The 12,034-nt window shown below is 40.6% G+C and overlaps 2 protein-coding genes across 9 annotated transcripts in view; both read right to left on the bottom strand.

The window, feature by feature from the left end:
- Positions 1-12,034, bottom strand: part of USP18 (ubiquitin specific peptidase 18) — a 424,666-nt gene that overhangs the window by 57,580 nt on the left and 355,052 nt on the right. The window lies entirely within an intron of this gene.
- Positions 1-12,034, bottom strand: part of CALD1 (caldesmon 1) — a 116,329-nt gene that overhangs the window by 28,781 nt on the left and 75,514 nt on the right. For 5 of the 7 annotated variants that reach the window (XM_069861549.1, XM_069861578.1, XM_069861571.1 and 2 more), the window contains 3 exons: positions 4,735-4,881; positions 2,128-3,148; positions 1,408-1,491 (listed from right to left, as the gene is read on the bottom strand). In XM_069861549.1, the coding sequence (XP_069717650.1) occupies positions 1,408-1,491; positions 2,128-3,148; positions 4,735-4,881 (1,252 nt within the window). The remainder of the gene's footprint in view (positions 1-1,407; positions 1,492-2,127; positions 3,149-4,734; positions 4,882-12,034) is intronic. The other 2 variants (XM_069861594.1, XM_069861602.1) reach the window with 1 other exon arrangement.

The following is a 12,034-nucleotide window of genomic DNA, read 5'->3' as shown; positions in this document are numbered from 1 at the left end:
TCCCTCCAAAATCAATATTTGTGGTCAGTTAGAGCCTCCTTTTTACATTTACTTGTAATATGAAAATATTGTATGCAACAGTGAATATTACAAGCCAATTCTGTCTTATGAAGAACTGTTAATACAATCCATCCCTTATTTTTTGCACAGCTTTTTCCACTGCTTTAGCAACTGGGTTAATTTAGAGTAGAGCTGTTGTTTAGTTTTTCTAGTATACTGTTCTGAAGCAACATCATTAGGTTTCATTTCACTCTTCCCCTTTCTAGAGTAACTCATTCTAGTATTGTCAATCTCCCTCCTTATTCATTAGGAACTTTTCTTCTAGCAGCATTCATCACTTCATTTGGCTTTTCAATTTCATGTATACCTCACTCAAAATATGATTATTGGATAATCAAGCCAGGCAACTGGACGTAAAACTTTGTGATGTGATTTGCATTCATCACACCCCAAGGATGAGCAAAGTGTCTACATTATGTTTTGAATTAATCCAACAACTAAGGGCCCTGGACTGGACCCTCTACAAACCTCAATGCTCCCAAGCAGCTGGACATGCACCAGGCTTCCTGTTACAAGATGTCACCACTGTGGCTCCTCTTTAAGCCACACAGACTTGGCTGAGCCCAAATGGGCCCAAACCTCCAAGACCCTGACCAGTCTTGATGTCTGATTAGAATCAGGGTGTATTTTGGTATGTGCTGTACTGAACCGAAAGCATAGCTGCTACAAAACATAGAGCATGGATCCCTGTGTCCAGCAGTAACCTGAAGATAAATGGTCCCCAGATCTTATTTACTTACCATACAGTAAAACACCATGGCACCAGCTCCTGTGTTTACAATGGAAATGCAATGCAGTAAATTTTGTAGATTTTCTCTTTAAAACAAAAGAAAAATCTTGGGTATATACAGTTTATATGATGGGATGTAGTTCAGGGGAAATTCATTAGTTAAGGCAGTCAGATGGCCAAAGGGCCTAGACTATTATTATTATTATTATTATTATTATTATTATTAGAGTAGGTCTCAGTCATAGGGAAAAAGTTCACAGTAAAGTGGGAGGAAACCAGGAAAGAATAATTAGTTGATACAGTCCTGAAAAATTCATCCCTAGGGTGCAAACCATCCTTACATTATTGACCAAACTGAGTTTCCTGAATTATTTGTCCTAAGACAAACAGGACTAGGTTCTAAAGCCCCAAAAGAGCAAAATACTTAAGCATTTACTTCCTTTTAAGCACATAAGTAGCTTCATCTCTATTTATTCCATCAGGATTACCCATGTTCTTGAAGTGAAGCACATGCTTAAATACTTTGCTGAACAAGCAACTTTCAGCTACAGGTCCCTTATTTTGTTCGCTTATCTCAAGTTTCCCCACAACATCTAAATCAATGGTTTACAAGTTACCTGATCTTTTTTGGAGGTAGGTCGGAGCTTGTCATCTGGTAACTTTTCCTTTTTAGCTTCCACTTTAACCTCCTTTTCTTCCCCCTTTGGTTTTGGGTTTTTAATAATTTTTTTTAAAGAATGAAATCAACACATCTGCTTGCACTTTTGTTTCTCCACACTGTGTTCATGTACCAATACTGTGTGCAGCCACATCTCCATCATACGCTGCTGTGCTCACGTCTCCATGTGCTCCCTCTACCCTCTCCAAATGCTCCCAACTCCCCCCATCAGGCCTTTCTCCCTTGCATGGCATCATGCTCACATGTCCCAGCAGAAAGCCCTCTCTTGTGATGGTATTGAACACAAACATTTTCTCACACAGTTTACCAAGCGTTCATGATATTTTGTGCCAAGTTGTGCCTGCCACTACCTAATGTGTTACTGCATTGGGCCAGTTTACAGCAGCTGAGAAAAAAGGCAGTGAAAAAGCATGCAGAAGTCTGAACATGCAAGGTTTTCTTTGAACAACGGAGTGAGGTCAGGCATGGTGTGCACTGCATTATTGGTAAGCAGAAGTACGTTATTTTTAAAAAGAGAAAGCAAGAGAGAGAGCATGAGGATTAGTCATTTCATTGCAGGAATAGATCTGTGAGGAAATTCCAATTAAATATTTTTTCCTTGCATTACATTTCTCACAAACCACAGGTGTCTTATTTTGGTGCAAAATGTTTACTGTACCTGTTTGCTCAGGAAAGCTGCTTGAGTTTTTTCCTCTTGTATTTTCTTCTCTTTTACCTGTTTATCTTCTATTTTCTTTTCTTCTATCTTTTGTGTTTCCTTTAATTTCTCTGCTTCTAGCTTAGCTTTCTCCTCAGCTGCCCTCTTTTCCTCTTCTGCCTTAGCCCTTGCTCTCTCCTCAGCTGCCCTCTTCTCCTCTTCTGCCTTAGCCCTTTCTCTTTCCTCAGCTGCCCTCTTCTCCTCTTCTGCCTTAGCCCTTTCTCTTTCCTCAGCTGCCCTCTTCTCCTCTTCTGCCTTAGCCCTTTCTCTTTCCTCAGCTGCCCTCTTCTCCTCCTCTTCCTTCTGTTTATCCTCAGCTGCCTTCCTTTCTTCCTCTGCTTTTAACCGCTCCCTTTCTTCTGCCTCCAGTTTCTCCCTCTCTTCTGCCTTCTTCCTTTCTTCCTCAGCTTTTTCCTGATCTCTAAGCTTCTCTTCATCTATAGCATCAGTTATACTCTGCTCCCCTTCCAGCACAGCATTTGTATCATTCACCACTTTGTGTTCCTCAGCATTTACAGTTACATTTTTTGTTTCTACTACCTCTTCTTTATCTGTGGATTTTTCTGCTGTCACGTCTACCTGATTTTCCTCTATTGGGATCTCCTTTGGTTTCTCCTCCTGTACGTCCTCCTTGTCTTTTCCTTCTTTTTTTTCCTCTTCTTCCCCATCTTGCCTCCAGTTGTTCCTTTGGTATGATTTGGTAACTGTTTCAGTTTCCTCAATCTCATAGCGTCCTTGGCGTATCTCAGCCTTTTCCTCTTTCCCTGTGGTCTCATTTTCTTCCACATTGTTTACGTCTCTCCTGCTGGGCAGTGACAAGCTCCCATCTGTGATCGTGGGGTCAAATTCCTTTTGACGTTCCAAGGCTTCCTGTAGACGTTTTTGGCGTCTCTCCTCCCGTCTTGCCAGTCTCTCCAACAATGCAGCTTCCTCATCTGTTCCCCTTGTGCTTGTAGTACGCTTGGTTTCCTCTTCTGCCACACTACATAAAAGCGACAATTCTGCATTAAGAAAAAAACTTTCTAATAATGTATGTGCTTAGTTGTTTCTAGAAAAAAAAAATCTCGCTGTAGCATCATCCACAGTTTGAAAACACAACAGGTTGCATACTTCAAAATTTAGCAAAATGGTTCTGGAGATTAATTTTGGGATTTCTACATGTATAGGAAAGTGGTGTTTCACAATGTCAGAGCCTCGGAAGTTTCACTACCAGGCAAGCTCTAACAGCTGCTGAAGTTCCCAAGAGTCTTACTGACTTCAGTAGGAGCAGGAATGGCCCTGATGCTTGGAACCGCTGAAATATGGACAAGCATGAAATATTCATCCTCTCTGTCTGCACTCTACATCAGAATACTTGGAAGACCTTACCTTGCTTTAAGATCCCCTTCAGCTTGCCCTGAGGTGCATATCTTATGCAGTCTTCCCACCAGGCAAAATTTTTGAAGATGCTACACCAGCAAGATACTTTCTGACTTCAGTGAACTTTTCTAGTAGCAATAAGCTACTCCTGTTCAGCAACAACATCCACAGACACAGTACATAACTGGACAGTTTGGCAATTAAGGGTGTGGTGAGGTTGTGATCATGTGTACAGGGACAATAAACTGTTAGAAAATGGAGTAACCATAGGATCTAATTTGAGACATGCTATTCAACACCCATAGGTACCAGAAATGTATCTCACTCAAATCCTGGAGAGTTTTTTTGACCCTTTAAAATTCAGCTGTTTAGTTCTCCTATGTGCAGGTTTCTTCCCTTTTTCTAGGTTTTTTTTTTCCTTTATTGTGGAAAAAGATCATAATCTACAATCAGAAACGTTGCTGTTTTCCATTCTATATTCTTTCTCTTTGTCTTTAATAGGATGCATTGGACTCGATGATCCAAGAGGTCTTCTCCAACCTAGTGATTCTGTTAACGCCACTTCTACTCAATATATATAAGCCTGATACCACAATGTTTATTTTATTATGGATACTGGAAATGCAGATATATTACCTGTGACTATAAATGATGGACAGATTGGAAGGCCAGCTCTGCCCATTCAGCACGTGACAAGTGCCACCTCACACCATAAGCTCATCTGCTGTTTATAGCTCTATGACCTTGACAATGCTAGATGAGCGCTGAGGTCTAGCCCTCACACCCAGTGCCTTGCAGGCACCTTTCAGCTGCACCTTGAGGCCTAGGTGCCCACTGTGATTCCACGGCCCCTGTAAACAGGACAAATTACATGGAGATTTGTGAGGCCAGAGGCAGTTGTGCCTGAGGGAATATGACAGCAGGATATATTAAAGGCATTTCTCTCCATGAAATCCAGCTGAGTTACCCTATAGACAGCCCTAAGGACGCCTTGGGAATGGGTCATGAACATATCCTCAAGCCCAGCTTTAGTGACATGCCCACTCCACTATGTAGGCACAGCCAGTGGCATCTCTCACTGTTAGATTCTCTTCAGAGCAAGGTTGGTCAAACCTGGTGCTCAAAATTTAAGTAGCAACACAGACCTCTTCAAGATACTCTGAGCAAAAATTACATTAAAATTGTTAGTAAAAAACATCAGACATTTACCTGTTTTGGGCATTAACTTCTGATTTCTCCATTACGTCTCCTGATAGATCTCCTTCTTCCTTTTGCCGCAGCCTCTCCTGTCGAGCCCGTCGGCGACGTTCTCTGGCAGCTTCTTCTTCATCATCATCATTTCTCTGGTAGGATAGCCTGCAACAAAGCATTAGGGATAGGCATAAAAATGGGCTATAGCATATAGGACACTATGACTGAAAAATTATTAAAAGCATCTGATTAGACCACAGTAAGCACGGCTGCAGTGACTGCTCTATATGCTGTTTAGAAAATAAGATGTCAAGTTGAGATGCATGGTTACAAAGCTTGGGGTTTTTTCTTCTTCAGAAGTAAGCTTGACAAAATAGTCATTGTTAAGGCAGCAGCCACACTACACTGTCAGTTTGCTCCTAGAAAATGCCAAGGCCATAGAAGCTCAGCTCCATAGGTTGAGCAAACATGCTACTAGATTGCACCATGATCCTGCCAGAATGCACACAACAGTGCTTGAGCAGACTATTTCTCAAGCCCACATAACTGAAACTGGACTTAGCCAAGCAGCTTTTCATTAGCCTTCTCTAAATATAACATGCTTAAAGCAGTGACAGTATTCTAAAATTAAAAGACTAGAAAGCAAGGAGACACAAATATGACAGTGGTTCTCAGTGCTCAGTTCCGAGTGCCAAACATCTGACACCTACAAAATTTTTGTGAGCACAGAGGCCTGCCATGCCAAATCATACAAGATTGCCACTGTGATGAAAGCCTACTGCTGAGCACCCATTGTGTCCATCTAACCCAACAGATGATTACATTTAGTTTCATCCTACTTGAAAAGGAAAGCAAGACATTACAATCCTAATAATCCTGCAGCCCATTCAAATCTTTGCTGAGGTGCAGTATTACTGTGTGAGATAAAGGGAAAGCCTGCATTCCTCTTATCTTTTAATGCAGGGAAAGTGAAATAGGAAGCTAATATGCCAGACGTGGTCAGGACATTCATTTACTTTGCTTCCAGCAATGGTCTGATATATACTGGTTAAGAAATCATTCTTCCTTATGTAGTCACACATTTAAGTTAGCTGTACAGCAATGCACGTAGTAAAAAAAGAGCTTTGCACTGAACAAAACCAAGCACAGTTAAAGACTGTATTTCAAGGAATATTTTAACACTAAAAGAAACTAAAACATTTTTAGCTGTGAATTGAACTCTTTGGGTCCCAGACTCTCTCAGCGGCTTTTCTCAGCCTCAGAAGTCAGGATGAAGGATTTGATTAGCTACTTTCATATTTCATGAGCTTGCAACATTTTCTTTGTAGAAACAGCTCCCCTCAAAGAGGGTGAAGTCCATGAGCAGCACAGACATAAAGGATCAAAAGGAAGAGGAAAAAAGGAAGGAAATTATTTAAAAGCACTAGAGGTGAGGTAGTAGACAAGGAAAAATAATTCCTGTCATTTGTAAGCAATTTAAAGGAGAATCAGCATTTAATTTATGTCTAGAACAGAAAGGGTATGAATATAATAATAAACCAATGGGATCTTCAATTTGTAGAAGAGACTCTCTCTGGAATTAAACTGCATTAGCAAACTGACGGCAGAAAGCCCACTTGTTAGAAAGATGTTCTGTCTGCAAGAAGCCTACGATCTTTCTAGCTCTGAACTCCAAATGTCAGGACACAGGAGAGGGCATGGTGTTCTTAGCTTGTGATAGCTGGATAATGACCATGACTAGGTCAATTCCCAGGGCCTATAGCCTCAGGATTTGTCTTTGCAGTGAGGAGGATGAAGTAATTTATCCTACTCTCTGTACCCACTCAGAACACTCCTACACACACTCTTTAAAATACCTTCTTAAAACCATCAGTTGCTCATAAAGCTAAAGAAGGAAAGGAAAAAATACCCTAAGCAAAAAACTCCCACTAAATTGTACCCATTAAATCAGTCAAATGAAGGCAGATATGTACTTCCTGTCCTTAGACACTTATCACATAGATCATCCATTAAGAAAGCTGATAATCTCTCTCAATATCCTTTTAAGTATATCCACTGCCTCACTGCATATCACAGTGATTTCCTACAGCAAGCAAGGACACCTTGGAATGTGAGCTCCACCCAGAAGGATCACCTTAAGTACTCAGTTCTGTTCTCCAGCATGGCTGCATGAAACTTCCCCAGCAATCTGTAATCGTATCAACAACTAACAGCATTTTATAGATCTGTCTCATGTTTTCTTTGCCGTTATGTTAACACTACTTCCCAGACCACACTTCTACAGATAGTTTTGCTTGTCTTGGAAACACGAGCTTTGTCAGAGTAGACCTGTCTAGCCACCACAAACTGACAGCAGAGTAATCTGAAAATGAAGCCCCAGATTGGCTATGGTAATTGATGGGCTAATGACTACACTGTTAGCCCTCTGACAGCAGGATCATTTATGAAATGATTCAACATAGTCACCTTAACTGCCATTGATTTTCCATGAGAAATTCAGTCACAGGGAAAAAGATGGTGCAAGTTAGGCAAATGATATCTATGCCCACGAAAATACAATCTTCTGACTGCAGTGTTCATCTCACCATTCTCTCAGTCCTCATACACCAAATTCATTCACCCTAACTCAGCTGGCACATCACTCTCTTCTCTTTGGTTATCTAAATAGCCTCCTCTGCTGAGTAGGATGTCAAAAAAAAATTTCACATTGAAAGTAAACCACAGGCAGAAATGTGAATTCATGCACTCTCCACTGGGAGAGGGAAGACTGACCCTTAGTCGCCCAGCATTACCGCTCTCCCTGGCTACCTGTCATAAGCAAAGTTCATTTGGGAGCTCTTCAGAGCTTATCTTCCACTTGCCTACATCTTTTTACATCCTTGAGACTGAGAGTAAACAAATAATAAAAAGTATGACTCCCATATTTCAGCTCTGTATATCAGACAGATCAAAACGTGATGATCCGTGCTGGCGTGTGTTGTTTCTCCACCCCTGGAGAACCGCCTTGCCACCCAGCATGCACACACACTCCAAAACTAAATTAAACTGGCCTTACATCCATTTGCCACCTTCCACATAACAGTTCAAAGTCTTTGCAGGTAAATTTCTCTCTACAGTTAGCTGTTCCAGATATCTCAGGCAATGATAGCATGGTACAGAGTGATCTTAAAAAGGTATTACAAACCTCTCATTAAAGACGATAACTTGAAAATTGTCCCACACCTTGTTACCAAAGTTAACATACTCTTGGTCTAACTGTCAACTAAAAAGAAGAAAAAAAACCCAAACAGAGCACTGCCTGATTGTCCTTTTACCTGCTCTATGCATCTGGCACGAGAAAAAGCCATGTAACCTCTATGCATTATTGGCTAAGTTGTTCCATTAAAACATTAGTGCTGAGTCTATCATATTTCCCACACAGAACACCTCAGGCACAAGAGACAGCATCTCATCTATGTGAGGGGATGCTTCCTGCTGTGCTAGGTAGGGATAACAAGTAACAATAGATGTTCTGGCCTATTGAGTGGTTAGGACAGATTTATATGTCCAAGACTGAAATCCCAAACCAGCTGAAGTCAGTAACAAATCTGATTATTTGAATAAGTCTAAAACATTACCCTCAAACTGAATGGTGACACTCTACAGCCTAGAGTGGAAAATAACATTGCTGGATTGGGAGTATAGGTGATGAGGTCATCTTCTTCATAAAGACTCAGCACCCTCTCTGTTTTAGGTTGAGCACTGAATTTAGATAACCCAGTAAAAAACTTGGTAATAGCTAGGATGATTATGTGGCTGAAACCATTACATACAGTCCAGCTTCTACTGGTTTCCCCTTGAAACCGTGAATTGCTTCAAACATTATCTGAGGCACTTTGGTTTTAGAGTTTCTTGCCCAGTACTACCACTTTATTATTATTGGATGAATTATAACAGCACTGAAATTTCCTGATCAAGCTTTGGGGCTTGTTACAATAGGCATTTTATAAAGACAGGGGAAAATCTGGTCCCTGCTCTAAACAGTGTGTATTCTGATTAAAGAAAAACAGAAACACTACTTGCACTCAATGAGTTGTAAGCTAAACCTGATGAATCTAACTTCTTTTTTGTTTTTCACAGGAGTGGAAAAAAAACAGTGCCTAATTTAAGCTGGATCACACAACTCCATTCTAGAGCAGGCAGGGAGAAAGAAGAGCTGTGGCTCTGAGCTTTGACTCTGCCACAAGGGTGTCAGAAATACGTGAAAAATTCCCAAACAGAACAAAGCCTTTAAGAAGAGTTGTTTAACTTATACTGGCAGCCCAGGTTTGACTCTTCTTTCTCCCATGACTCATGCCAATGCCAGTCTGTCTTCTCTTTCTCCTGCCTACAAAACCACCTTGCATTCAAGCACTACCCTCCCAACATGTACCTCAATTGGATGCAACTGTACCTATTCAGCAACTCTTTCCCACACAGCTTGATAATCTAATAGGCTTTACATTTATTACAGATCAATTTTGTCTGTGGTCCACCTAAGAAATGAGATCATTCATCCTGTATCAAACTGCTGCACCTCCACTTGCAACCTGATTCACTTCTACGACCTTCACTCTTCATTACCTAACACCACAGCAGCTGAAGCAACATCTATTGACTTGTGTGTCTCCAAATTGAGGGCAGATGGAGGACATCAGTAAAATGTCCTTAACTACAAATTTCACTGTCAGACTCAGTCTATAGAAGCTGCGGGTTTTGGCTTTTTGTGCTCTTAGAAAACCTTTATATTTACCCAGGCTCTTCCTGAAAGGATGGGTGGGGTGAGGATGGACTCTGTTATAACACCCACTAGGGAGTGCTCTTTGTGTCACTGTTGTTATTCAGTCCCACTTTATTTATGATTGCATATGTTTTTAATTCTTTTATTGTTAATTTAATTTGTTTTATGATAGGCATGCTTCTAAATGTGGATATAAACAACTGCTCAATCTTGATCTCAAAAATAACACAGCAAATGCATGTTTCCAGCTGACTGTGCCTCTGTCAAGCTTTGTGTGTCAAATGTCAGCTGTATTTTGCTCAAGTCATATCTAAAAATGTGGTAAATGGTGGGGGGCGGCTGTGCGGGAAGCTGTTTCTTCTAATCATGCCTCTATAATTCAATGAGAGATGCCAGCACTCCGCTCAGACCTGCTCAAGAAGATTCATTTTTATGAGGAAACAAGCAGAATTTCAGTCCAAAACGGTCATTTAAAAAAGATGTAGTGAGTGAAAACAGGGGATTATGCTGGACACGTGCAGACATGCCACCAGAGTTTTCAGTCCAATGTTGTGCATGAATGCTGTTATTAACCCCCAGATTTTTCACATAATTCTCCATTTGACACGCATCATTTTTTTCACGTTGAATTGAAGGAGAGACAAGTGGATAAATTAAACCCAGACAAATTAAAACTGGAAACGAAACACATGTTTTTAACAGTGAGGTTGATTAAAGATAGAAGAAACGATGGAGCATCCATCTCTTGTATCTCCACATTAAGACAGATGTCTTTTTGGAATTTATACTGCAGTAAAACACCAATTCTTGGGCTCATAATGGACACAACGTGGTGAAATTCCATTATATCTTAGGTATGGAAAGTTAGACTAGATCATACAGTGGCAGCTGCTGGACTTAAATACTACAGTCCTCCATTTACAGAAGGTACATGCCTTCTCATTCTGCTCATAGTTCATCTCTGTCTCACAAGTCTTTTTACTGTTTTCATCCACACATTTTCCAGAACTATTCCTGACCAAACAGATATACACATAGTTCTCTGAGGAAAAAAAGTAAAAAAGATTGACACACTTTTCAATGTACTTCCTTCTCACTTACAACATTTTCAGATTGTGTCTTTCTAATACCCCTTCTTATTTTTCAAAGCTCCAAAGATTTCAAGGGTTATTATTTTTCTGCTGGGTAATCACTTATTCAATGGGTTAGCAGAACGCTCTTTCTGTCAGATCGGGCATCCTTAATTTCACACCATCCCTTTAGAAACCTTTCTTATTTTAAATCTTAATCTAAAATACCTAAAAAATAAAACAATGTACATTAACAGTTTTGTGGTTTTTTTCATCTGAGCAAAACCTTTAGATTAGAATCATAGAATAGTTTGGTTTGGAAGGGACCTTAAAGATCGTCTAACTCCAAACCCCCTACCATGGGTAGGGACATGTCCCACTAGATCAGGCTGCCCAAGGTCCCATCCAACCTGGTCTTCAACACCTCCAGGTATGGGGCAGCCACAACTTCCCTGGGCAGCCTGTTCCAGTGCCTCACCACTCCCAAGGTGAAGAAATTCTTCCTTATGTCTAGTCTAAATCTACTCCTTTCCAGTCTATACCCATTGCCCCTAGTCCTACAACTACAAGCCTTTGTAAACAGTCACTCCCCAGCTTTCTTGCAGGCCTCCTTCAGGTACTGGAAGGTCACTATAAGGTCTCCTCAGAGCCTTCTCTTTGCCAGGCTGAAGAGCCTCAGCTCTCTCAGCCTGTCCTTGTGTAGGAGGTGCTCCAGCACCCTGATCATCCTTGTAGCCCTGCTCTGGACCCATTCCAACAACTCCATATCCTTCTTATGTTGAGGATTCCAGAACTGGAAAGTGCATTTACATTATTTACATTGGTTAAGGATCTGGCAGTAAGATTATTATTTTGTTTGCATGAAGTTAAGTATGGGAAAGAAAAAGTCTTCTGAGAGGTTGAGCTTGTGGACATTCTTCTTTATGGCTTCTTTCCTTTTGATGTTTTTGACATCTAGGTTTTTTTTCCACAGATAAGTAAATAGTATGTACACACATCCTTTTAACAGTATGATTCTAAAAGCTGAGGTGTGAGCAATCCACATAGAAAAATGCAATCCACATGGAAGAATGAAGTATAAAGAGTGATATGCAAGCCAATAAACACAAGGAAAAATGACGCCATGCTGACGATGAAAATACTTGGTGACTACCAAGTAATTCATGACAAAAGTACCCAGCTATGTTATTTCATTGCTTAAGATGGTACTGAAGCCTCTAGAACAGATCTCGGCTTCCCAAATTACTTGCTTCTGTTGAAAATGTAAGTTTCAGTTGTGTAGACACCCAGTATTTCCAATGCCTTGTCTCATTTCTTGCAATGTTCTGCCCATAATGACACTATTGCTTTGGGTTTAGATTCAAGCCCTAAAATGTGGGCCTCATAGCTAGAGCCAGTCTGTAACATCACTGCATCATGCTGAACAAAGGCAGAATGAGTCATGCACGCGCCTAAGTTTTTTTTTCCTCATGGCTGAAAACTGATGATC

This window comes from Phaenicophaeus curvirostris, chromosome 1 (genome assembly GCF_032191515.1).
Source record: "Phaenicophaeus curvirostris isolate KB17595 chromosome 1, BPBGC_Pcur_1.0, whole genome shotgun sequence".
NCBI classification, from domain to species: domain Eukaryota; kingdom Metazoa; phylum Chordata; class Aves; order Cuculiformes; family Cuculidae; genus Phaenicophaeus; species Phaenicophaeus curvirostris.
The sequence above is the reverse complement of the archived record's forward strand: the minus strand, read 5'-3'. Positions and strand labels throughout refer to the sequence as shown.